Source organism: Tasmannia lanceolata, unplaced genomic scaffold, assembly GCF_043159265.1.
Source record: "Tasmannia lanceolata isolate RefF3 unplaced genomic scaffold, GAP_Taslan_0.1 ptg000011l, whole genome shotgun sequence".
In the NCBI taxonomy this organism is placed as follows: domain Eukaryota; kingdom Viridiplantae; phylum Streptophyta; class Magnoliopsida; order Canellales; family Winteraceae; genus Tasmannia; species Tasmannia lanceolata.
In genome coordinates this window covers 23,292,046-23,319,761 of record NW_027518688.1, presented here as the reverse complement: position 1 = coordinate 23,319,761, position 27,716 = coordinate 23,292,046, and the positions used below count along the sequence as shown (strand labels likewise).

The following is a 27,716-nucleotide window of genomic DNA, read 5'->3' as shown; positions in this document are numbered from 1 at the left end:
TTCGAGCGTTAACTTGTTTAGGTCTCAATATGAGCGATCGGGATTATGTACTTCAAAAGGGACGATTAAGGGCCAGCTTGAAGCTACTAGATTAACTATTTAATGGGAAAAATTTATTTTTTAAATATTAAATGAGATATTAACATTTGAGCAGTGATAAATCGACTCCCGAAGATCTTAAATAGACTCCCTATGTGTCTTTCTCTCTCTCTCCTCTGGGTTAGAGAGAGAAAGAGGAGAGAGATAGACACATGGGGGTCGATTTAAGATATATGGGAGTCGTTTTATCACTCCCCTAACATTTTCATAAATATTTTGAATATTATGCCCCTTATCCATTAGAGAAAACGGTTCCTACATATATGTGTAGAGAGTTCTCTACACACTAGCTTAAAATACAGTGGGGGCCCACATTGTTTGGGTGATCCAAGCCATCCATTTTAAAGGCCCTCACATAGATAGGGTGTCTGCAAAAAATCAGATCCATAGGATCATCCCAACCCTACGATTTGTAGAGGTAAAATGGATGTCTTTAAACCTTCACAAATTAGTCCATTTTTTGCCTCCACAGTTCGAATGGTTAGGATGATCTTATGGATCTGATTTTTTTGTGGACACCCTATCTATGTGAGGGCCTTAAAAATGAATGGTTTGGATCACCCAAATAATGTGGCCCCCACTATATTTTAAGTTAGTGTGTAGATAACTTATCTACACATGTGTGTAAGAACCGGTTTCTCTATTTATTAATGAAATAACTATTGGAGAGATTAGTTATTTTGGTAATTTAAAAATGCTACTGATATTCCTCCCACCATGTTTGATAACAAGAGGAACTCAGCTTGTCTTTTATAATTTAACCAGCTGTCAAAGGCAAGTGTAGAATCCGCAAAAAGCTATCAGCAGGCAATTTAAAAAAAAAAGCAAAGAGAAGGCCATTCTTATCAAAACATGGTAGTGCAAATATCAGTAGCCTTTAAATAGAGAATTTAAGGATAAATTTAGTATAATTCATAAATCCCATTAAAGTCACATTGGAGAAATCTCTTCTCCTCCGCTCCTCTCTCTCTTCTCTTCATCTTTCTTTAACTTGGCATGTAGAATTGTTAGATTGATCTTCAATCTAATAATTATATGTAGAGGACTGCTAAATTGAAGGACGAATTGCTGAGAGCTTTTGGGAATTGTGATAGCTTTTGAAGACTAGTTAAATAATAAAAGACAAGGTGAGTTCACCCCCTTTATCAAAATATGGCAGTATGAAGAATATCAAGAATATCAGTGCGAATATCAAAACATGAAAAGGGTTTCTCATGTCAGTAATTAGCACTGTATGTACAATTAGATATTTTATGCTAATAACTAAGAACTGCATAGTGCTCGAAACCCACACACTAACAAACACATACATGTATATATAACTGAAAAATGGGATTGGAGAATAACTATTTTTTTCTATACATGTGCACCAGAGTGATGATCCTCATTCAGGACTGCGCTTGTGAGACGCGACGACTCTGTGGGATTGTCCAGTATCATGCTGAAGGCTCAAAAGATCAACAAGAATTGAGTTATCTCGCGTCCACTTGCGAATACAGAAGCAACCAAATGAACAGCCAAATGCCACATTCAGAAAAACAATCTTACTCCCGTGAATTTTATTAGAAATCCTGTTACTTATGGATGTCCAAGAATCACTGAGCATGGGCTTGCCATCATCCCCATGTACAGATGTCCAAGAATCACTGAGCATGGGCTTGCCATCATCCCATGTACAGACTTCTACAACACTGTTATGGCCTTTTTGTGCATCCTATCCACACTGGACTTACATAAATTCCACCTTTAATATACATAATTCACAATCATCCCCTTACATCCAGCTAACATATCTCAAAACCTTGCCAAATAATCAAAACCCACATAAGCTAGCTACTGAAATTTGCACACAATTAGCATCACATATCCCTCATTACTTCCTCAACCAAATCTCCTAGAATCATCCATTCCATCTCTTTTCCTATCACAGCGATCTCATCACCCATCATACTTGCCCAAGGGGTCATCCTCAGATCATACGACACCATGCCATCGAGTGAATGGCATCCATCCATTGGAGGATATACATAAATGCTGATTCCCTTCCAAACATCTTCTAATAAATTTTTTCCACGTGGGACCATCGTGGTGGGACCGATAATTCCTCTCATAAATCTGGATCTAGTTACAGAAGGTCCTGATATAGTTGCTAACGCCTCATTCAACAAATCAAATAGCACTTTGTGATTTACCTTGTTGTCGCCATGATCCTTGGCATCTGCCTCACCCTCCCTTTTACCTTCTCTGTAAGCTGCTTCTACTTCCTCGAACACCCGGCTATCAATTGAATTTGTTAGTTTAGAGGACCCCTCATACAAACCAGAAGCAACAAGAACGTCTCTTATGTAAACTTGGGCTTGGCCTTCTAAATTGACCACTTCAGCCTCCAAGGGATCCTCCTCAGTAGCTGCTTCTTCAGATCGATCACACTGGAGTTCAGTCAGCTGCCGCCTCAGCTCTGGGCAAGTAATGAAGAGCAAAAAACATAAAATACATCTTACAAATATCAACTTGCACTTAATTAAGTTGCACTTGTATTAATATTACACAAATTAGGGCTGAGTAGCATGTGCAATACCCATGAAGAGAGTTAGAGAGCAGTAGTAAAAGAATAAAATCTATTTTAACAAGGAAAAGAGAATTATCAAGGGCATTTTTACTCATGGCTCCGTGTGATTTGATCAATCCATAATGTTAAGGATATGAAAGCCAGTTCTTAAAAAGGAGATGCCCCAGTAAATAAAAAGACAAAACTTGTAGACTGGGCAAAGACAAAACTTGTAGACTGGGCTTTAAGTTTTGTTCTATAACAAGCATCCAATCTATTATAAAATTTGATTTTCTGAAGGAGTGTGATATTGAGGGATTTTGGTTATTTGGCAATCTCTTTATTTTTGTCAGGTTTCATCATAGAATAGGACAGTCATTTCAACCCAGGATATTCATGGCTCTCTCTGATCAAAATGCGGGCTCACTGGAATCGCACTTTGATAGTGTGGAAAGTAAGAAATGAAACCAACATTATTGATTGCTCTAGAGGGTTGGGATTCTTTGTTCTGTTACCAACTTGAATGCACAATCCTTGGGCATTCTATTTAATTGAAACGCTATGGGGATTCTGCCCAGATTGACAAAAAAGTGGGCAGGTCATTTTACCAGCCAAATATTTGCATTGTATATATAACATAGATATAAGTTGAGTCTATTAGAGACCAAACAAGCAGACATGGTTTAAATTCATTGGAGTGAAAATTGCTCTAAAGGATAGAGAGTGTTACTACCAAACTCGCTACAAATACTAAATAGACAGCCATCGTGGGTGGTGCTTCACAGTGTCAAGGACAATTAGTTTTTTTCAAATAGTGAAGGGTCAGAAACTCACAAGCGTATCTGAAAGATACATCCACAGACATTTTGGAGAAAATTCAATTTATGTCCCCCTGTAGTGATTTTATAACAAAGAAATATGTAATAAAAACACTAAAGGGAAGGCGGGCATGCTTAAAAGATGGGTGCATTTATCATTAGCCTCTTTTTTCTATCATATGCATATGATATAAATGTACTATATACATCATTATATCACATGGATTAAAGGAGATCTAGACTGGTTCGATTTACACCAAATTCCAATGGAGCCAACATCACAAACATCTTATCTTTGACTGGACTAAAGTCATAACCAAAGCATCTTCAGTCCCTCCACCCTAGCAGGTGATGTTCCCTACACACTGACAAAGATCAGAAAAATGCGATGTTAATCCACACAGAAATTCTGTGTGGTTAACTCACATTTGATCATCCTTCATATGTGGGTCTGGATGTGTGCGTGTGTGTTCACTGGAATAACAAATGAATATTCCTACCATGAAGGCTGCAGCTGATCTCTCCGAATATCTGTGGCATGGGATGATCATCAAGAAAAGGTACATCTAACGGAGAGACCGGGCTTGGATGGTATCCTGGCTTAGATAACTCCTCATGAGCACTGCTGCCCACAGATGCAGGGCTTGGAGGCACCTCAGTTGAGTTCTCCTGAGAACAAACAACATGAAAAATACATTTAGGAAAAGAAAGAGAAAAGAAAAGGAACTGAAGTTTAGCGTGTAATTATGTTTTCAAATGTAAGATACAGGACTTGAGTTTAATTAGAATTCTTGCCTGTGTGGTTCCCAAATTCATCACAACAGACGGTAGAGTCATAAAAGCCTTCATAGAATCAAATTCACTTGCTCCTAATTTCACTTCTGATTGAATCTTCTTGCTGAAGAATCTACCTTTGAGACTTAAACTATCTCTCAAATTGGAAACCTTCCCTTTGAAAGTGAACCTATCCTTCCTGTTTTTTCTCGCTTCCACTGAAACATTTTCAGTGGCTTCAAGCTTCCTTCTGATGTGGGCCCCTGTTAAAACATGTGGTTCCTCTAAAAGAAGCTTCCCAAATGATGTTCCAGTTACTGGTGCTGACAATGATCTGATAAGGTTCCTTGGCGACATTACTCCACTGTCAAATGCCTCATTGTTTTTATGCTCATGCCTGAACGATCTGGTTTTTGTTTCAGTCTCATATTTCATGTTTTCACAGAAACTCACCTTTTTCCCAGTCTTTAAAACATCTTCCGTTGATCTCAATTTCACCCCTTCGTTGGCTAATAAAGAGCTTCCTGAGCTTCCATCAATGATTGTGGGAACATCCACACTTGTTTCATTTCTTAGGACATTCTTAAGTCGTTCCGATAAGAATTTTCTGGTGTCTCTGTTGATAAACTCAGGGGAACCTGGTTCATTGAACTGAATTTCACTTCTATATGATCTGGTCGATTCTGATCTCAGCAAATTCATTCCAAGGTCCCTAGTAACACTTTCTCTGACTTGTTTTGCTATATGTCGAGCAATTTCTTTTGGGTCTGTTGGCCTCTCACTGAAAGGAGTCTCAACTCCAGCACCTCTGACCGCAGAATTCTTTTTAGCATTCCCTTGCATTTCAAATCTGAGCCTTTCCTTCACCTCTTCGAGAAAAGCTTCAATACTATTACTGCCTTCCTCCATCTCCGATGAACCGGCCCAGGACTCTTCTTTGTCATCAGTCCTTTCAGGACAAGGCTTCAATATCACTATCCTCGTGGATAAAGAAGATTTGCCACACTTCTCATCACAGCCCACCCGGGAGAACTGTTCAAAGTCACTAGTCTTCGTTCTGTTCCTTAAAGTCGTGGCTTCCTTTCCGCTAGGTTGAAAATTTTCACTCCTGTATCCATGTTGTAAGCCACTTTGTTTCAATTTAATAGGCAACGTGTAATCCTTGGGTTGGATATGATTTTCATGTCCTTCATTCCTGTCAACATATGCATAGCGTGCCATCTTTTCCCTGTTGAGAAGTTCTTGTGCAAGGGTTTGGCCATCTTTCCGTTGTCCAGGACTATTGTCCAGGCCAACACTCCTTGAACGTTCCCAAACCTTGGATGCTTGCCATGCTTCAAATTCTTTCTTGAACTTCTGTAGTTGCTCCTCTTGGGGATGTTCTCGATGTGGCAGTTTTGCTGACTTAAGGCTATTCCTGGATTGTTCAGGTTCTCGTTTGTTAACATGGGAGAGAAAATCTTGTTTCATTTGCTTGAAGGGTTTTGAATTAAGTGTGCTGTGGTGAGTTGGAACATTTTCAGCGTCTAAAAAGTCCTTTCTCAGTATATTGTTCCTCGCATATTTATCTTTTTTTTCATTTGAGTGGACCATGGGTTTCATGTCAGATGGTAACATATCCATCCCCATCAAACGGGCAACAACGCTGGGTGCATTACGTCTGGTTTCTGTTTGCTTAGACAAATCTTGGTCAATCAAGTCCTTGCATTCTTTTTCAAGGAATGATGCTTCACTTGATATCCCCATCAAACGGGCAACAACACTGGGTACATTACGTTTGGTTTCTGTTTGTTTAGACATCTCTTCATCAATCAACTCCTTCATGGGGGCCCCACTTGGATAAACATTTTTCTTCAAGGAGTGCTGCTTCACTTGATATGAGTACTGAAAACCAGAACCATATAAAAATTGTTCAACATGTGTTCATGAACACATGAAATGGATAAATAATTGATTGAACTGTCATGATAAAAGAAGAGTTTAAACGAAGTAAGAATTTGTTTTTTTTCAATGAAGAATGCAGTAATGATCTCTGTTTGCTCATGACAGTCCAATTAATTGATTGAACTGTCATGATAAATTTTGGCAATGGGACATAATATGTTAAAATAAAAATGATTCCCGAGACAAATCATCTCATCTTTTATTTTCTAAATTGTTTATGCACTATCCAAAAAAATGTACAATTGTAATGCAAGCAAGTGGGATAATGTTTCACAGGTAAGTTGGCATAAAAGACTGGGGACTTGCATCTATTCTTATATTTTCAATAGCTTTCACACAGGAAATAAATAAAATCGATTAAACCAAATAATGCTGTCTATAACTGTTCCCCCACAGCAAAAATCAGCTATATGTCGTATAGCTTTTGTGCAAATTTTAAGGAAGCTTCCTAGAAAACTATAAAATAAGAGCAGTTTTTATATGAGATGGCTAAAACCAGCAAGAAAACTACAAGATGATTACCGGTATGTTCTCATGCATGGAATGATAGCCTTGTGATGCTTCTATGGGCAGCTCCAAACTATTTCGCGGAGCTTCCAGGCCTGCCATGATGTTGAAACAACGGTATTACAATTTCAGGTCAAAAAGAGTAAAGACATAAAAGCAAATAAAAAGGGGAAACATTTTCCTGACTAAAAATTCAGACAATGAGATATCACTTTGACTAGAGTTGCGCTTTTCTTTTCTGGTGCCTATGTTGGGATGCTCACCACCATTTTAAATGATATTTATTGAAAAAGTAGCAATCCTCACCATCAGTGTGTCTCTTATGTGCCGACAATTTCCTTGATGTGCCCGTCTGATTGAAGTCAAAAAGATGCAACAGGCCTCCCATTTAGAAAGATAACACTTCCTGAAAGCTTTATTTCTTTAGTAGCGGAATTATGTTTCATCCCACGATAGTCTGAGAAGATTGTTCATTACTGACATATATACCGCAAAGCACCTAGTGTGTAATCTGTGAAGCCGCAAAGAAGAGTTCAAATCGTTGCACCATCAATTAAAAAGTAATAGAAATTTGGAAATTAAATTTAACAAAATCATAAAGTTAAAAAAACATCAGAACGCCAGCTTGTAATCTGTGAAGCCACATGTAGAGTTAAAATCATTGCATCGTTAATTAAAATTGAAATCTAAACCCAGATCTTGAAAACAGAATTATAAAGCTCCAAAATAATATCACAACCAATTACACAATCCACTTCATCTTATAATAATAAACTAAGTAATTTTTAGAAAAGGATAGACTTTTTATGTGAGCTAGCAGCTCCATATCCTAATCAAATTTAAAAGATATGCTATTGAGATCGTGAGCAATTATCTCAATTAGATGGGTTTCAAATCATATGAATTTTTTGGAATGCATTGCTGAGATGAAATAAACATAGGAACTTTACAAACATTAAGATCAACACCATACTTTTAGTTTATGGATGAGAAGGATTTCTTATTTACGCAAAAGAGAAAAAGGAACAGAGAGATTCTACCAACAGCAAACCAATGCAGTCTGAAAATAATCCAAATCACCATCAACATCTTCAGCTGAGCATATCGAAAGAATAAAAAATGTTTCTTCCAATTCTTGAGACACTAATTAAATTCAAAATTGACATAGCCAGTTGACAGAACTTGTGTGATTAAAACTCATACAATTCAAATATGCAAGGTTTGAATTGACTTGATCCAACACTTCTCTTTTCCGGATAACACAATTCATACATAAGGATTTTGGAAGAAACAAATGGGACTTAGAAATTAATAGCCTGCAAGAAAACATTCAATGATTACTTCATCTATCTTTCCGCATGAATCCCAAACCTAACACATCTGAATTTATAGCATTTCTTTCATTTTTTATAATGAATCTTTCATCCTATCAATTTGACTAATATTTTAAGTCCCAGATCCCTAGATTTTTGTTCAATTTATTTATTATTTATTTTTTAATGGTTTCAGTTCAATTTATTTAAACTCATCAAGTGCACACAAATATATAGATAAATGAACATCTCTCTCAAACCTCAATCAGAAAAACATCCAAATTTCATGTAATTGCTTTTGATTTAAACAACAGAGTTATCAGCTTTCTAGAGCCTTCATCATATCAATCCCATCTATAGTTCAACACTTCAACCCATAAATCCCAATTCAGTTAAATTCACAATACAACTCAACTAAGCCTTTGTCCAAACTAGTTGGGGTCGGCTAATGAATTCTTTAGAAAATTTTCATGAAGAAGAGGAAAGGATCTACCCTGCTCAAATTGACTAAGTATAATCCTTACATTAGTTGGGTTCATCTACATGGATCATTTTCTTCCATTCTCTCCTAACCAAGGTCATGTTCTCTGTTATATTCCTAGCCATCAAGTCTTTCCTCAATGTTTCTACCCAAGTTGTTTTCGGTCTTCCCCTACCGCTTTTTACTCCATCAACTTGGCACAAGTCACTTCTTCTCACCGGAGCATCTAAAGGCCTCGTTGGATATGCCCAAACCATCTTAAGCAGTCAAATACCATCTTAAGTGGTTAATTCACAATAAAGTTATCAATTTCTCAATAAATAAAAGAATAAAAGAAAATTATCAGTCAAAGACCAAACCGAAATCAGAGTTTCATGATGTCATATTTCACGTGCAATGAAATTATCTACTTGTTAGAGCCTCATATCATATTAATTACATCCATAATTTAGCTCCCACAACCCTATATGCAAAATAAACTCATCATTTTTCTAAATAAAAACCTTGAATAGGTAAATTGTGCAAAACTTAGACAGGAAATAGACCAAATTTCACAACATTCCGTTTGATTTAAACAGTGAAGCTATCTTCTTCCTAGAGAGTCTCTTGTTATAGGGTTATAGCAATTTCATCCAAAATTCAACTCCCCAAACCCTAGATTTCAATTCAATTCAAAAGAAAATCGTCAAATTCGAATGTAAAAATATAAACAAAAGAAGAACAGAAACAATTTTCGTCTCTAGAATCTAAAACCGAATGACAAGCGAATTTCATGACCTTCCTTTCAATTCAAATAACCGAGTTCTCTACTTTCTAGAGCATCTAACCTTATCAATTTCGTTGGGGTTCCACACAAAAGCAATAGTCCCACATTGGACATGTGAAATGGATGTGGATGGGTTATAAGGGAATGGACACCCTCCCTCTAACAGCTAGCTTTTAGGGGTGAGTTCTACCTGGTTAGATTCCCTACAAATTTCTTTCACAATCCAACATCCAAACCCTAGATTTCAGCTCAATTAAAAAAAAAAAAACTAATCAAATTCACACACAAACCACACCGTACCATGAACAATTTCATCCAAAATTGAACTCCCCAAACCCTAGATTTCAATTCAATTCAAAATAAACACGTCAAATTCAAATTTAAAAACAGAAACAAAAGAACAGAAAGACAACTTTGTCTCTAGAATCTCAAAGCGAATAAAATACGAATTTCATGACCTTAAATTCAATTCAACATGACCTTAAATTCAATTCAAACAACAAAGTTCTCTACTTTCCAGAGACTCTAATCTTATCAATTTCATCCACAATCCAACTTCCAAACCCTAGATTTGAGGTTAATTCAAAAGAAACTCATCAAATTCACACACAAATTTGATGAAAATCATCAAATTTCATCCACAATACAACTTCGGAACCCTATATTTGAGCTCAATTCAAAAGAAACTCATCAAATTCGCACACAAATTCACACTTAGCATCATCAAGAAACAGAAAAAATAAAAAATAAAAAAAATCGAACATTACCACTGAGAAAATTCTTCAAACATTCAGCATCCATCTCAAAGAACTCCTATTTTATAGAAACCCTAGAAATTCCATTCGCAGTGAATAAAAAGACGAATTCGCAGAGAAATAAATCGAATTCCAGGATCTCGGGATCGAGTAAAGATTTATGACGAATTGCAGAGAGAATTGAAAGGTGCTAAATTTAAAGGTAGGGTTTTGGGATTGAAACCCTAGAAATGGAAGAAAGGGGAACCTTTTTAAATGAGAATCCATGGCTGGAAAAAACAATCTGAAAGCGAAGCTTCTCTTTTATTGCATTTTTTTTTTCCTATCCTTCTCTCTGAGATTTCTTAATTATTTTACCGTTGTGAGTTAAAAGTCCGAAAGCGACTTGGGACGGCCCGATTACTACCCGTCACGAAATTGCAGTAGCTCGCTGGAATTTTTCAAGTTGTAGTCCGCTCCAATATGTTTGCCTTTTCACTTACCACGTGTTGTAATCAGAACCGTTCAAGGATGGATCCCACTTGATCGCTTTATGTTTGGATACAACTCAACTCAACCCAACTAAGCCTTTGTCCCAAGCTAGTTGGAATCGGCTAAGTCTAAATCTAATCCTGACATTAGTTGGGTTTGTCTGCATAGAATTCGGTCTGACCCTACGTCTTTTTACTCCATCAACTTAGCACGAGTCACTTCTTGGATATGCCCAAACCATCTCAAGCGGTGCTCTCTCATCTTCTCTTCAATTGATACATGATTTTATTTTGATTTTTTTAACCAATATCGTTCAAGTTTTATTTACAAGGACTTTCAATTTATGATGATTTCCCTGTGAATAAGTCATAACTATATCATTTCCCTTTAAATTGTGGAAAGTAAAAAAAAAATCTTAAGAAAAAATTTATGCCAACAATATTTTTCATGCAACGCAAAAATGATTCATTTTCAAGAGAAATTATTTTTCATATTGAAAATTTTCTCTACTAACGGTACATTTGGCAACTATGAAAAAAAAAATGATTGGAACATAGGGCAGCCCTAGGGGTGCAAGTTTGGCCCTATCAGCCCTGACCCGCCCTGAGCCCGAACAGGGTCTGGGCTGGATTTTTCCAACCCTGAGGGCGGGTTAGGGTTCATTTTCTAAGCCCTGAGTCAGGGTCGGATCGGGTTTAGGGTTAATACCTCTGGTCGGCCCTGACCCTAAGTTTTCTATTATATAATTGAACCATTTGTGCATGTTTCTTTTGCTAATGTTTTCTATTATCTTGAATTGATTTTTCTTTAGATTATTATTATTAATTTATTGTCTCTGCTGCCCATCATGTTGTTGAATTCATATTATCTTATTTTGTTCCCTTTCTCTGTTTATTGATCATTTTGTTCTATATGATATGTAGTTGCTTTATTTTTGGCATTTTTAACAGGTATTTGCGCTAGGGTCAATCAGGGCCAGCCCGGCCCAATCAGGGCTAATCAAGATGGGCCAGGGCTGCGCTAAGCTCTGTAGGGCGGGCAATGGGTTGAGGCTTTTCGGCCTTGACTCAGGGTCAGAGCGGGTCAGGGCCGAGATAATGGGATCCAGGGTTAGACTAAGGTTTTGAAAAACCCGACCCAACCCGATCATGTTGCAGCCCTAATAGGGCATGTTTGGCAACTATGAAAATGAATTTCATGAAGTCCTTACTTACCTAGATTGTGATGGGATTGGAAATCACTCAATCAGGGGAGGAAAATCTATTCTAAACAAGGATTATTTTTTTCCTCTGATTTCTAGCCCCATCACATGCTCTCCTCACTCGTCACGCTCACAAATCCCTTTCACTAGTCCTCTATGTCCTCCTCTCAATGGGCAAACAAATATTACATGGATTTTTTTTGTCTTGGTAGCTAAACATGCCCATAGTCAGGCATTGAAAATGAGGGCTATAGCCAAAACGTCATAGAGGGGGCAAACTACTCAAAAAAGTCTTTCTTTCCCCTATTTTCTAGCCGCATCCCATGCTCTCCACTCTCAACATGGTGTTGGAATTTTTTTCCATGGAATTTTTTATGAATATTTTCATAAGTTCTCCCTAGGAACAGAACTTGGGTCATTTGGATCTAGTGAAAGCAATTATGACAGAAGAAATTGTTGGGTCTAACAGGTATGTAATCTACCTAGAGAATAGGAAAATTTTCAACTTTGGGGGGAAAATTCCACAATAATAAGTTAACCAAACGCTAGAAAAAACTCAATTTTCATGGAAATCTTTTCAAGATTGGGTGAGCCTCGTTTTTCAGATGGTCCTGAGGGCTAACAAACTGCTATGAGATAAAATGTCTGACTATTTAATTTATAATTTAATTACTCAGGGCTCTGATATCTGCACTGACTTGTTTTGATAATGGCACTACTCACTTTTGTTTTAATTAACGGAATGAACAGCTCAACAACAGTTTGCTTTTACGCACGATATCTCCATTTGGCGGCATAAAAAAACGGTACACGCTTTTGGAATTTTCTATCCAGACACTCCTAACATCCGCCCTGTGCTCAGTGCGCACCTCTTGCTTTTCCCGCAATCCTGTTTCAGCATGCCAAGCCCTTGTGGGTGTGTGAATTGCGCGCTTACGCGTACGTTAGAAAATTCTTGCAATTGTTTTTAGCTGGATGAAAGAGCGGAGAGCGTGTTTTGTTATTATTGAAAGGAGCCGCTTATCTGTCTCTGACTTTTTTGCTTTCGGCAAAGGGCGATGATAAATTCGCACACCGTGTAGGATAATTCGCAGCCCTTAAGGAGGGTACGTTTAATGAGGTGTGAATTATCAAGCAGAGGGTGCGAATTTATTTTTGCCCAAATTATATCACAATGTATATGTGAAATGACAAAAATAGCCTTGAAAAGGGATGGCATATGAAGGAGCGGTTTGATTGGTTGTAAAGGTAATTTGTGCAATGGGTAAAGGACTAAAGGGTGAGGGCCCACGTTTTTACACCTCAGGCAGATGATGGCCTTCTTGGGAAACGATATCCACGCTCCCTCGTTTTGATAATGTCACTCCTTACTTTATTCAACACTTTTTGATGAGTTGATGACTGCATGTTTCATTTAGTTAAAAATAAAGTGGACTGATATATCCGCCTCTTTTTCTTCCTCGGGCCACCCTCCTCTAGTGTATTTATAAGTTATAACCAAGGTTTAAAATTTCGGTTTCGGGACCGAAATTTCGGTCGAAATCTTGTACTTGACCTGAAACTAATATTTTATTCAATATTAAATTTCGGTGAAATATTAAATTAATATTAAAAAAACATATTTTTTGGGTCAAATTTCGGAAAAACGAAATTTTCGCCGAAATAAATGACCGTTTCGGTTTTGATGCATTTGGTTATAACCATGGTTTAAAATTTCGGTTTCGGTAACCGTTTCGGACCTTTGGAAAACCGAAATTCCGAAATTTCGGAAAATTTTGGTTTCGGTCGAAATTTAAAACCATAGTTATAACTAATATATTACACTGCAAGAGGGTGGCCCGGGGAAGAAAGAGGGGTGAACCATATTAATTCCCAAAATAAAGGTCCCCACTCCCTAATTATATCTACAATATGTCGTCATGTGAACAGCTTAAAGCATTAGAACAATGTGACCCATCTATCGTGTAGCCTTTTGGTGGTAGGCAATGACTTGTACTTAACTACATTCATTTGGGTCTTAAAAAGGAGGGTTTGATTCATCATCCACCTCTTATGTTTAATTAATTTTGTGAAGGGAACGATATGATGTGTAGCTCATACCCCAAAAGTGTTGCTCATTCGTTGTATGCGCTCGTTGTCAGATCCTGCCGGGAGAGGTATGGACTTAGTCGGGTGGACCCTATTCCTTACCAAATGACGGGTCCCATATCCAATTGTGAATGATTAGATGGTTGTGATGGGTGCATTTTTTAAGTGTTTATGCTAGTATGGTAGTGCTCTCATCTTTCAATTTCAAGATTGTATATGATGAATGTAGGGGTGTCAATGGATCCACTTTTGATCGGATCCACCTATGTCTTAGTTAATCGGAACGCTCTTCAGATACTACTTTCTGGGTCTAGGTCACAATCCATTTCAAATCAAATTATACATAGCAGGTCCTACTTTTTTTTTTTTGATTGGCAAGCTGGGGTTAGGCAGGACCCTCACCAGATATATTAAAGACAAAAATGAGAGTTACAAGGGGGCCCACAAGGGCAGCATAAACACAAAAGGAGAACCAACAAAAGAGAACGCAAAATAGGCTTGGGGGAACTGTTATAGGCGCAGATATTGGGATCCTTTTCCAATACATAGCAGGTCCTACTTAACATCATACACAGTTAAAATTCTCATAAGAGGGCAAGACAGAGGTGGGGATTTAGGGCCAATGGTTAGAGAAAGAAGAGGTGGGAGTGACTTGAGACTTAGAGTGAGATAAACGACAAAATACTAAAAGTAGGAATCATTCAAAAAAGGAAAAACTATTCAAATCCACCTACATCAAAACTTATCTATCGGAATCCCTAAAAAATGTTCTTAATTACTAGAGGAATTCTAGACTGAAGGGAGCCCTTGCAAAAAAGAGGTGAAAGGGCTCTCCTATTGGCTGCACCATCATGCAGCCAATAGGAGAGCCCTTTCACCTCTTTTTTGCAAGGGCTCCCTTCAGTTTAGACTTCTTCTAAAGTTTATTTTTAGTTAGAAGGTTAAAGAAAAATAATAGACAAATTCGTAAAATCTCTCCCTCTATGATGGTCTTAGAAACACATTAAAAACACTAATATTTGAAGAGTCACTCTCTCTCACCACATCAACATATGAAGTAAAATGGTGGGCCCTATGTGATGCCATGGTTTTGAGAAGGGTCATCAAAACACGGTGTAAAATGGTGGGCCCACGCTAGCGCATGGCATAATCATTGGGTCCATTTGACACCCTAGATGAGTGTGTGAAGTCCAGTATTTTTCAGATTATACTTTGAGGCTGACTTCTTAGAATGATCCGAACCGTTCAATTGATGGGCCATAATGTAGAGGTTTTTACACTAAAAGCTGTGGCCCAACAGGTAAGACTGAGTTCCAAAAAGAAAGCTCCCGGCGAGGATCGAACTCGCGACCTTTCGCTTACGAAGCGAACGCACTACCACTATGCTACGGAAGCTTTGATGACTATGCTGTTTTAATAAGATATATAAATCGTTTACACTAGATATAGTGAGTATTCCCCATATTTATTAAAACATGGGCCTGGAAGAACTCTTTTCTTTCTTGTAAGGATTGTGGTTTGTGGATGCTGTTCCCTTGACTTACTGAACGCTATCTCATTTTCCCTTTCTCTCCTATTCATGTTTCCTATACATCTGTTTGGATGCAGGTATTTTACCTCATAGTCATAGAGTACTAGTAAAAGTAATCAACAGTGAGGAGACAAGCATTGGATTTACCTGGAAACGCGCTTCGTATAATAGCGGTAAGTAGTGTTTGGTTGTCGACCTTGTAAAGTAGTGTTGGGGAAAATAGAAACAGCATCATTCCCAAGAAATCCAAGCAAAATTCTACTTTTTTGTGGGTTTTGGCTTGAATTTCTATGGAAGGAGACAAGATGACAGACTGTTAGGATTCAATTGTTCCAAGTCACCTTCCTTAGTATGAAACATCTTCCAATAGATGAAGCAATCAAGGGTCTTTCATGAGCTTTGATAGTTTGATACCTTAAGCTATCCACATAGGAAAATATTTCATTCATAACTTTCACGGCTACAAGACTCCTCTTTGTGACTTCTCTCCCTTTACGAAAATATAATCAGTTCAATTTCACCTCCTAGAGAAGTTGTAAAACAACTTGAACAGTATATAATCTTATTCTCCTGTTAAAATCAGACCAATTAACATGGAGGCATGTTTGGATCTAGGGATTTTTTTTTCTTGGAAAAGACTTTCTCAAAAAAAAAAAAAAAAAAAAAAATGTTTAGTAGACTAATTTAGTGCAGATTTTAGAATTCTGGGTTAAAATTTTCTACCAAAATTGAGGAAAGTAGAAAACTCACTTGAACCTGTTATTTTCTTTTCCAATAGAAATTAAATTCTTCATTATTGGCCTTGCAATGAGACACGACAATTTGTAATGGCAGCAAGGTCCGGAGACAGGCTAGTCCCTTTCCATTCAAAAGCTAATGCACAAGTCAAAATCAAGTAAGCTTTCTCCCTTGATAATGTTCCTATGTTTCTTCATGTCCTTTTTTTCGGGCAGTTTCACATCCACTGCATTATGTGGTGTAAAAATTGAGTATTCATGACATCCAAATTCTTTGGTAACATTGCTTTTAGTAGTCTAGTTCAGTTCCATTCAAAGGCTATTACAAAAGTCAAATCAAGTATACTCTCTCCTTCCCTGTTTTTTTTTTACCTTCTGGGTAATTTCAATTACACTTCAAAGGCTGGTACAAAAGCCAATCAAGTAAAATCTCTCCCTTGCTAATATTTTTCTCTGTTTTTTTCCTTCTTCTGGGTAATTTCACTTCCACTGCATTATATGGTGTGAAATTGATTATTCACAACATCCAAGTTTTTTTTTTTTTGGTAGGCTACATCCAAGTTTTTTGACAACATTGATTTGGATAGTTGAATTACGTTTCATTAGAATACAAAGGAAGAAGTCAAAATCAAGTAAACTACAGAGCTCCATGAAAGGACTGGACATGGCATCTCTACATTTCATGTGATAGTCAACTTTACAATCTAGAAATCGTTATCTACTAACATCAAGCTGTAAGCAGAAACATTTAGTTTTAGTGCAGTAAGTTGACCAGTTTGGTGTAAATCTCTTCTTTGATTGCATCTCGATTCCCCGCATTGAGTGTGAATACAACCGCTCCTGGATGGTTCCTCAACCTCGCGACTGCAGAAGATCGTTAAGCTTATGGGTTATACCAACCAGGAAAAAAGAAATATGCATGTAAAAGATAATTGGGTTTCTAGATGACTTCCAAACTATAGATACATTGATGGTAGTGAAATGCTAGTTACTGAAAATACTGCATACAAGTCTCTCTGGATTGCTTGCAAGTGTGGTTAGAGATATGCATTTTTTACATGTAACAAGTTTGATAGAAAAAATATCAAATAAAAAAGTATTTGATACACTTAAGATAAGAGTATAGACATACCATATATCAGATGGAATTTCATTATTAAATTCAATGTTCAAATATTAATTGCAAAGATAACTTAATAGACTTCCCCTAGTACATGATAAATTATCCAATAACATACTTGCTACTATATCTTATTTTTAAATAGGAAAAATTACATTTACACCCCCTCTAGTTTCTGACACATCCGCTTCTACGCCTATAGTTTAAACCGTGACAACTACACCCCATTTGGTTTCAATTTGTGTAAGGCAGACCCCCTCAGTTGACGGTTCGTCCACAGATTGAAGGGTTAGGATGATCCGATGAAGCTGATTTTTTAGGCACACCCTATCTATGTCAGGGCCCATCAAATGAACACTTTGGATCATCCAAACAATGTGGGCCCACTGTGTTTTTGGTAGTGTTTGGATTCGGGTATGGGCCCACATTGTTTGGATGATCCAAAGCGTTCATTTGATGGGCCCTGACATAGATAGGGTGTTCCCAAAAAATCAGCTCCATCGGATCATCCTAACCCTTCAATCTGTGGACGAACCGTCAACTGAGGGGGCCTACCTTATACAACTTGAAACTACAGGGGGTGTAGTTGTCACGTTTTAAACTATACAAGTAGAAGTGGATGTGTCAGAAACTAGACAGGGTGTAAATGTAATTTTCCCTTTTAAATAATCCAAGGCAGCGTGTTCAGAGAAAAGCCAAGGTAGCACTGAGTTGCCAACCAAACTCAACTAATCCCAACCTAGTCTATGTTAATTTCTCTAACTCCGGGTTTATTTAGAATTAACATACCATAAATTACAAATGGAAGAGGTTTGATTTGGGGATTTCTAATAGAGTGGGATCATTTTGTCAAAAAAGGCCAGATGTTAGTTCCGAAAACACACTGAAAAGACTGCAACTTCCCTGTAATGACCTCACTACCAGTCTTTCCTAAAATGTTTCATACACAAAGTGAAGCAGACAAGTCATTTTAAAAAGGGATAATTACATTTACACCCCTTCTAGTTTCTGACACATCCACTTCTACCCCTATAGTTTAAAACGTGACAAATACACCCCTGTAGTTTCAATTTGTTTAAGGTTTGCCCCCTCAGCTGAAGGTTCGTCCATAGATTGAAGGGTTAGGATGATCCGATGGAGCTGATTTTTTGGGCACACCATATCTATGTCAGGACCCATCAAATGAACGCTTTGGATCATCCAAATAATGTGGGCCCCTACCTGAATCCAAACACTACCAAAAAATCATCCAAATAATGTGGGCCCACATTGTTTGGATGATCCAAAGCGTTCATTCGATGGGTCCTGACATAGATAGGGTGTGCCCAAAAAATCAGCTCCATCGGATCATCCTAACCCTTCAATCTATGGACGAACCTTCAGCTGAGGGGGCCTACCTTAAACAAATTGAAACTACAAGGGTGTATTTGTCACGTTTTAAACTATAGGGGTGGAAGTGGATGTGTCAGAAACTAGAGGGGGTGTAAATGTAATTATCCCTTTTTAAAAACAAACTGCATTTCCAGTATTAGTTAAAAATAAAACCCAGTTTATATAGCACCAGAGTAGTTAGGGTAGGGAATGGTTTTGCATATTATTTAGACCACTGATCCAATGACTAAACCATCCAAATTTCAGTGTGACTCCACATAAAAACCATCAATGCATGATTGTCGAGGTGAGGGTTCCACCTTAGTAGGCGGTGGGCTTTGCACCTAATCAAAGTCCAATCAGGATCAGATAGTATCTAGTGGTTATTCTAATTCATTGTGAAATTTGGTGAGGTTGACTCAGAGTGGATCATTCCTAAATTATTTATTATGAAATTAGGTTTTCTTTCACTGATTACTAAGAAAATTCAGACATGAATTTTTATTTTTATTTTTTAAAAGTGACATATTTCATTGATATCAGAATAACACTGGGGACTAGGAGTCCCTTCCTGTATTACAAAATATTATATTGAGGATGGACCAGGTACACCAAGGACCAAGTAGAGGAAAACATTAAAGCAAAACAAGATACAATAACATATCTCTTTCTTTCCTCCTTAAATCCTCAAAGGTCGTCTAGCTGCCACAGGATCCCAAGACCGCCCCAACACGGAGATGCACATCAGGAAGCGCATTTCTCCAGCTCCTCCAGAGTGTGCTGGAGGTGGAAAACCGGCAAGCCTGTGAGTGAGGCGTCCGGGTTTCCCTCCAAAAAACCAGGGCTTTCCGGATAGAGATTTCTTTATTCCGTGTGTCTAATAGCCACCTCCCTGGTCAAGGTGGCAAACGGGCCGTGCCGTGCCGGCACGGCACGAAACTTCTCGGCCCAATGTGGCCCGCGGGCCAAGCACGGCACAATTTGGCCACATGCCGGCACGGCACGGCCCGCGGCTCGTATCGTGCCGGGCTGGGAAAATAGCCCTAAATGCTCACTTTTTCACGGATTTTGCCATGCCGGGCCGTGCCGTGCCGCGGGCCTAAACCCACAGCTCGGCACGGCCCGTGTCACTGTAGCTATTCGTGCCGTGCCGAGCCGCGGGTCTGCACAGCCCATTTGCCACCTTGACTCGCTGGTGAGCTCCCAAATCCGTTTCCTCGCAGCCCTTTCCTAACTCATGAGTAACTTAAAAAAAGGGTATTTATACAAAGGTGAGTGCGTCTCTTCCACTGAAGCAAAGCCGCAAAGACTGTAGAATGTGAAAGGGCAATCTTTAGTGTCTTGCTTAAAAAATTTCCAATATTTCCTAAGCAGATCCCCTGAGAGCTCTTTATCAGTGGGATCGTTAATGGACACCCTCTCTTCGTCATAAGTCATCATTCTCATCCTGTGAAGGATTCTTTCCAAAACCAGAATCTCCATTCTCATCCTGTTAATGGTCCAAGCTTCCTGCTCGAACCCCCAGGGCATGAGTGAGATTCCTGTTGCGGTGATTTTGGTTGTCCATTTCTGCCTACTCGAAGTTCAAAATGAATCGCCCAAGAGACCAGGGGATCCCAAACGTCTCACCTGGATTCTCTAAACCCCGGGGATTAAACCCCTTTTCCACTAGCAAATAAAGAGGCTTCTTTCTATCCTCCCTTGCCCCGGTAAGAGTGCTCTAAATGCGCCACGCGCAAAAGCGAGGTGAGAAATACTAACATAGGTATTACATAGCACACCCCACAACCATCCAAAAGTCGATGACCAAAGAGACTTCTACAAAATACTAAAACTTCTTTAGACCCAACCCAACCAAAAGTTGGGGAAGGGCCACCACCGGCCACCCTCCAGGACAGCTAGGTGAAGGCCAACAGATACTTATCCAAGGGCACCAACTACCCTGGACGGAGGGGGGAAGGGCTTATGAGATATCCTATTCTTAGAATCCAACCGTCCAATTTTTCTCATTTTTCTCTTAAGGGCAAGGAGGTTAAATTTCCTAAGGCCAGAGCCAGCAAGTGAAAAGTATTTCTGACCAAGAACCTTTTTCCCCGATCCCCACCCATCTATTGACAGTCCAATCTTGGGCAGCACGCCATTGTGTGATTGGATAGAATCGGGATTTGAATTTGGCAGGGGGACCAACGGTTCGCCGGGAGCTTATCCTGCTACACCGGAATGTCGGCAACCAGCGGCATTGTCGGCCTGCCCAAACCAGCGGAATCCTTTGAGGGATACTTTAATGCAACCGGCCACCCCTTATGACCAGGGGGCTCGAGACTAACTGAGCATTCCATAAAATCCTCTTGTATTTCAATTCCAATAGGGTAATAATGATCAAAGATCAGCATATTAACAAAAGAACCTGATAGACGGCAATGGGAGGTTAGGATTTTGGCCGATACGAAATTCATACAGTGTTGGTGATTACCTTCCATTTTTGTCTTCAAAACCGTACCGAACAGACTCCCTAAGGCCTCCACCGTTGAAGTGGCCCAAGCATGTAAAGGGATACCATAAAAATTGACCTAAAGCGCTTCCTCACCCTGGATATAATCCCTATGCCACGCTGAGAGGGACAAGAGATGATCTCCCAGAGCCTCGGGGCCCCAGGTTAGGATCTTATGGGCCTGCTTCTCCGATTAAACATAAAGAGGAATTCATCCTTAGCCAATGTGTAGGGACAGTGTAGCGATGGAATTTTCCAGTGCTTTCGTGCCCAGAGCCACAGATCCTCTAAGATCCCTTTGATATCTCTCTTTCTCCCTACTAGACATGACTTTAAAGAATCCATTCAAACGTTCACCTCGCCACCTGAGATAGATAAGGATGACCACCCCCCCCCCCCCCCCCCCTTTCCTCTCCACATGTGGTAGGACATCACCACTATTAGGCCACCTCCCGCCCTCGCTATCCGCCTCCAGTGGAATTGGTAGACTAACAACGGTCGCCAGATTTGGGGGTTTTCTAAGCTGCCAACACCAACGGCATTTATTCCGCCACTTAAAATTAACATAATCACATGAAGGGCAAAACCAGTCTTCCTACCGCCTACCCATTCCCTTCTTAGGTTCCCAATTGCGATTAGCCCCCCTCACGTGTGGATTTGACCTGATTTTATCATGAAGGGAAGCGGATGGAGAGAGCAATTTCTTCTTTTTGTGCTGACATCGACGACATCTGCTTCTCCACTTGAAGTTACAGTAGTTACAATGGGGACAAAGCCAGTCCCTCGGACGTTCTTCCATTGCTCGCAATGAGATTAGGGATTTTAATTCAGACATGAATTTGTTCAGCCTTTTTTTTTATTGGCAATTTGTTCAGCCTTTATGGTCCATACACTGAGCAGTACGGTTACTGTTAATTGGATATGGGTACATGGCAAGGACCAGGTATGGAGGACCGTCTTAAGTTTCATAGTCCATGATATTGTTTTGGATAATCCAATGCAAGTATCCTTACGTATCAGAGTTTCATGAGTACCAATTCTGTAGCTATCAAAGGACAAGTAATGAAGACAGATGCAAGGTAACAAATTTAACATAATGCTGACCATAAAATTTTCACATGAAAGATGACAGGAAATAGCAATTGAAATTTTAGCCATGAATAGGAAACAAATGTTATACTCAAGACAGCATCAGAAGGTTTATCAGGCTTCCAGATTGGACTGAGATGTTCACTAACATCTATCTATATCTTTGTCAGATAACATGAAATAACCAGAACTTATTGCCAGATAAGCAATTTAATAGAAGATTTACAAGTTTAAGTGAAAAAGCATGTAGGATTCAAATAGGAAGAGATTGTGATAATATTTTTCAAGAGTAATTATCGAATACTTGAAACAGAACCATGTAAAAGACGAATATGATTTAAATAGAAACAATGTAAAAACACTTTGCTGGATAGAGAATATGAAAGTTAGAGTACCTCCAGGTATGTCACGACCAAACTTTGGAATAGGTATGGATGCCAAGATGGGGATATTGGATTCTAACACTTTTAGAACAGCAGGGGAAAATGATGAACTATACAACTCCATTTTACCCACTTCATCAATGATGAATAGATCAGTATCTTCTTTGACCTGAGATAAAAATACAATTTTCATTCTCATTAGGCACAGAACCCACACTGCAATCAACCATCATTCCTGGTCAAGTGATGGTTTACAAACCACCTACCTGCAATTCAGGCAACACCAATGATTCAAACGATGCTATATCCACTTTATACTTCCCGACACTAGGCCATCTGAGAGACTCTCTACTGCAATTGTCAAATATGCTTTAGCTGGAGACAAAAGGCAATTGGATATCTCAACCATAGCAGAAGATAGAACTCAGACTAATATCTAGATGCATTTAACGTTCTTGATAGCAAGAAACAGCCTTAGGGACATTTCATCGCAATTAAGATAAATAGATATGAATGTTGGGAAGTAATAAAAAGGCCTGTAAACTAGCTGTAAAACGAATCGAACAATTTTCTTCCTTGCAAAATTTTTCCGCTTGAGGGATTAACATATCTAAGTATCTGAAATATTGGATGAGCAAAGTAAACCTAATTTTAACCAAGCATCAATCTGCACCTCACCCATCTAGCGAACGATTGAAACAAGAAGGTGATTGGCTACATAATCGTTGCATCAAATGCAAATCTAAGATGAAGAGTCTCCCAGATAATGAATGGAATAGAATCATCACATTAAAAATGTACAATTGATCTCCCAGTAAAGGGGAAAAAAGGAGAAAAAGTAGAGGTTTACAAAACTAAACAATGTGAAAGCTAAGTTTGTCTCCTAAGATTCGATCCACGATGAAATTTCAGAACTAGTTCCACAAGCAATTGGAACGTGAAAAGAGAGAAACTTGATAAATCATGAATATGATTGGAAAAGGTAAAAAAAAAGAGTTAATGAGACCAATGGATTAAAAAAGAGAGATAAAACCACCTTGAATTAGTTGTAGATGCAAGGGGTCCCCTTCTACCGTCTAATGTCACCACTTCAAACCCTACCCTTTCAGCACCTTGTCTAATCTCACCTACATAATCAGCAGCATGCATTATTGTTATTTTGTGAAACAAACCATAATGATGGGAAGTAATTTTTTTTTTTGGCTGGCACCACAAATTTTATTGATATTACGCAAAAGATATGAGGAATACATGCCACCTTGCCTCAAAACCCAAAACAAATGGAAAAAAGAAAAAAAGAAATCACTTACCGAATATTAGCAAGAGAATCTGTAATCAAGTAGTTGATTCTCTTGCTGATTTCGCATGTGATATGAAATGTAATCGTGTCTTTTGGGAACAGAAAGATCTCCATAGTCTTGAAGGGAGCTTTAAGGTGTGACGTATTGGGAATTCCTAATATTCAGTATAATCATGGGAGGTGTTATGAAACCCAATGTTCGAAAACTCAAACTCAACTTGAAAATTTATGAGGGTCATAGTCATTGTCAACTAGGGACTCAGTCAAGAACTCAATCAAGCTTTTACGGGTTAAAAACCTCATTTGCTTCTATGAATACTCGATAAAATGTCTAGAATACCTGACTAAGTTTTCCAAGAATTCAATCGGGTTTTCGAGTTTTTTCAAGCACATACTCAATGTTGGATTAGTGATATAAAATCACTTGGGAATTACTCCTTTAAGAAGGGGCATTCTTGGAATGCGGTTTATAAGCCCACTAAAGAGGGTTTTATCTTTAGTTGGGGGATGATTTTAAAGCTATGATTTGTGGACACGGACACTAGTGTCACGTGTCGACACGGACACGGAGTGTCGGACACGGCAAACCCCCAAAATTTAGAAACAGGGACACAACTAAAATAGAAAGTATATATGATACAACAACAAATATTAGTTAAGGAAGAGCGAAAAAAGAGCTTATAATAAAAGAACAATTAAAAAAGAAGAAGAGGTAACCACAATATGCAATAATAAAACAAAATGTCACACTTGAAACGACACAAAAACATGTGCACACACCCATAGTAAGTCCAACACTTACAGTAGTACATTTAAAAGTGTCCAAAGGAGTATCGACACGGATGGACACGTGTGTCGTGTCAAATATGGCTGGACACGTGTGTCAGCAATAAATTCAAAGTGTCAGCTAAATCATAGTTTTTAAGAAGAGGTTAAGAGCTTTTCTCTACAAGAAAAGGGGTTTTCTCTCTTCAAGGGTTTTCTTCTTCTTCTTTTCTTGCAAGAGCTTTAATCCAAGGTTGTTTGGTTCTCTTTATGGTGTTTTCCGGGTCGTGAATACATTGTAAGGGGGAGTTGGGCATTTTGCTTGGGTTGCAAGAAGAGGGTGTAGGTGGGATTTTCACCATTGTTGGAGAGGTAAGGGTTTTTCACCTTGCTGTAATTTCCTATCATTGATAGTGAATTTTACATTGCCGAATTGCCAATGGAGTAGACCAAAGTGCCAAACAACGTAAATCTCTTGTGTCTCTTGATTCCTTGTTTCCTTTCTTTATTTCACTACACTCTTGATTTGTTGCACACACTCGTTTAGTCATTTGGGCTAATTTCGTGGTTTATTGGAGGCTATTTGTTATTGTTTGGTTTGAATAGTTTCCGGTACCGGATTTCTAGCTGAGAGTTCTTGCCGCAACAATCAAGGCTTCTTACAGTAAGAATCGATCGTTATAAATTTAACCAAAACAATTACTCAGTCAAGTGGCTAAGCATGCAAATGTAGAATCAAACACATCGAATTGGGCTTCGGCATATAATCAAACATAGACCACTGAGTAATAAAATAGACAGTTCCAAACTTATAGAACACATGACACGTAATTTCTAACTTTTGATCACCAAACAGTTAGTAATACAAAACTTTCCATTAGCAATGAAATGCAGTCCCCAAAACCATGAAGCAAACCATCAACGTTGTGCAATAATATAAGATTCATAGCCAAAAATAAATGAATTAAATCTGAAATTGATCAAAAAGGAAAGGCGGGAAATTGTGCTTACTTGTGTAGAAGCCCTGGACCTTCAAATTGGGATTTGATACTCTGAGGCTCTCCAACACTTTCATCACCAAAGTAGTCTTTCCAATACCCTGAACCCATAAATTTATAAGAGTAAAAGAGAAAGAGTGTGTCTTATAAAATCTTTACCATTCAAAAAACTAATTAAGAGAAAGATTAAAGGGCTGAGAGATTGTTTACAGGAGGGCCAGTGACGAGGAAGCACTTCCCTGGAGCGGCCATACTGTTTCTGCTCTTACGCCAGCTTAAGTGCTTAACCCTCTGTCTTGCAGGTGATATATGGAAAAAAAAATATTGGTAGTTCGGGGGACCTGCTGAATTTGTGTGCTCCTCTATCTGTGGCCGTGTAGAACCGTATTTTTAAAACTGTACGGTTGGGCCCATTCCATAGAATGATCCAAACCGTCCATTTGTTGGGCCACAGGGTAAAGAGGTTGAGCCGAAAAATCATTTCCATAGGATGATCCCAACCCTCCAATTTATATAAGTTTTCATATTGTCCCTCTATATATCGGAGGATTGGGATCATCCTATGGAAATGATTTTTCAGGCCACAACCTATTTACGTTGTGGCCCAACAAATGGACGGTTTGGATCATCCTATGGTGTGGGTCGTACTGTACTTATTGAAAAATAACGGGTTTTTGTAGCCACATATCATAGAAAATCTCTGGAAATATTGCCATGGTAGCGGCCAAAATTTTCGCACCGACAGGAACATGCTATTTTGGGGTCACTGTCTACTATGGTGGGTTATGTTGATGTTTAATTCTGATAGTTATGCCAGACCACCACCAATGTCACAGGGTGACAATTCTGTCTCAGTCTCAATTCTGTCTGAATCTCCTCCACAGGCCTAAAGGGTGCAGTTGGTTTGCTAGACTTATAATAGAAAAGAACTGTCTTTTCTGTATACTTTCCCCCGTTCCGTTGCTACCGCGGGCGCTTTGGAATCGGGATTTGATTACAGTTCCTCTCAATTCTGACATTTGGTTATAAAAAAAAAGAATGGAATCAAAGAAGCGGTGTCACCGGGTGGAATTAGAAGGGGGATATTGTCGGATTCTGTTTCCTGCCCAAGAGGTGGTATCTTGAGTTCGCCCCAGTTGGAATGGAATTTTTATTAGAATTTCCCATTTTTTTTAAAAAAAATTTCTCATTCCGTTTAAGGGATAATTAGAATATGATGTCAAGTCCAATTCCTAATTCGGGCAGTCCAAACCATGGTTTTACCGAAATTGAAATTGGTAATACCTAAAACCTTACATTATTTGACCGAAATCTCAAATTTTCGGTTTAAATTTCAGGAATTTCACCAAAAAATCTGGATTTTATTCTTTTCCCAAAATTTCGGCCGATTGCACGAGATAAAATACTAGTTTATTTGATGTCGTTGGATTTTGGCCGAAATTTCGATTTTCAGGAGGACTGAAACGCATTCCAAAACCGAAATTAAAACCATGGTCCACATGGCCAAAGGATGTCCAACCAGCTCCGGAGAAGACTTTTTGAGGTACACAAAAGTTCAAAACCTCAGAATTTCAAAACTTCAATCCCTACAAGCTTTTTATAGAGCCATTATTTTTATTCACTCTTTATGTGCTTCCATGTGTGAGAAGTTGAGTGTTTTTGCGTTGGGTACATGGCTAGGCCACATGAGCTATGCTGAGAGGTAACATTGGGGTGTTGCATGAGTGTCAATAAGGGTGTCAATTTTGGCTCGGGCTCGGAAGCTCGCTCGAGCTCGGCTCGAATCCTTAACGAGCCGAGCCGAGCAGGCTTGCTAGGCTCGTTAAGCTTAACGAGTCGAGCCGAGCAGGCTTGCTAGGCTCGTTAAGCTTAACGAGCCGAGCCCGAATTAGGCCAGGCTCGGCTCGGCTCGTTAAGGCTCGTTAAGAAAAACAGTCATATATATAAATATAATACAGTAGCAGCTGAGGCATAATCATGACTTTTTTCATAGTCATGACTTTTTTCAGTAATTGTCATAACTTTGTACCATTTAAAACTATATACATTCGTATATTTTACTTTTTCGTAATGATGACTTTTTTTTTATTATTTCGCTTTTGCTAGCAACCTTTGCTACCCACCTTGGCATGTGCGAATCTCACACCCTTGATAATCCAAACCGTG

At 38.7% G+C, this 27,716-nt stretch overlaps 2 protein-coding genes and 1 non-coding gene across 5 annotated transcripts; all 3 read right to left on the bottom strand.

The window, feature by feature from the left end:
- Nucleotides 1–1,288: 1,288 nt before the first annotated feature.
- On the bottom strand, nucleotides 1,289–10,344 carry TRM26 (RB1-inducible coiled-coil protein). Of its 2 annotated transcripts, none has more exons than XM_077390767.1 (6): nucleotides 10,253–10,344; nucleotides 6,997–7,201; nucleotides 6,706–6,785; nucleotides 4,261–6,123; nucleotides 3,966–4,134; nucleotides 1,289–2,557 (listed from the first exon to the last, which is right to left on the bottom strand). In XM_077390767.1, exons 2-6 carry the CDS (start codon nucleotides 7,076–7,078, stop codon nucleotides 1,959–1,961), a joined length of 2,793 nt encoding a protein of 930 aa, XP_077246882.1. In that variant the 5' UTR covers nucleotides 7,079–7,201; nucleotides 10,253–10,344; the 3' UTR covers nucleotides 1,289–1,958. The 2 variants fall into 2 exon arrangements, with proteins under 2 accessions (XP_077246882.1, XP_077246881.1); XM_077390766.1 differs by having other exon boundaries at nucleotides 10,018–10,308.
- A 4,744-nt stretch (nucleotides 10,345–15,088) lies between these two features.
- TRNAT-CGU (transfer RNA threonine (anticodon CGU)) lies at nucleotides 15,089–15,160 on the bottom strand. Its single transcript has one exon. It is a non-coding gene; the product is annotated as a tRNA-Thr (tRNA).
- Nucleotides 15,161–16,611: 1,451 nt separating this feature from the next.
- LOC143886695 (uncharacterized) lies at nucleotides 16,612–25,902 on the bottom strand. 2 transcript variants are annotated; one of them, XM_077390769.1, is made up of 6 exons: nucleotides 25,761–25,902; nucleotides 25,564–25,651; nucleotides 23,524–23,614; nucleotides 22,754–22,835; nucleotides 22,500–22,656; nucleotides 16,612–16,897 (listed from the first exon to the last, which is right to left on the bottom strand). In XM_077390769.1, exons 1-6 carry the CDS (start codon nucleotides 25,800–25,802, stop codon nucleotides 16,788–16,790), a joined length of 570 nt encoding a protein of 189 aa, XP_077246884.1. In that variant the 5' UTR covers nucleotides 25,803–25,902; the 3' UTR covers nucleotides 16,612–16,787. The 2 variants fall into 2 exon arrangements, with proteins under 2 accessions (XP_077246884.1, XP_077246883.1); XM_077390768.1 differs by having other exon boundaries at nucleotides 22,754–22,838; nucleotides 25,761–25,901.
- Nucleotides 25,903–27,716: the final 1,814 nt, after the last annotated feature.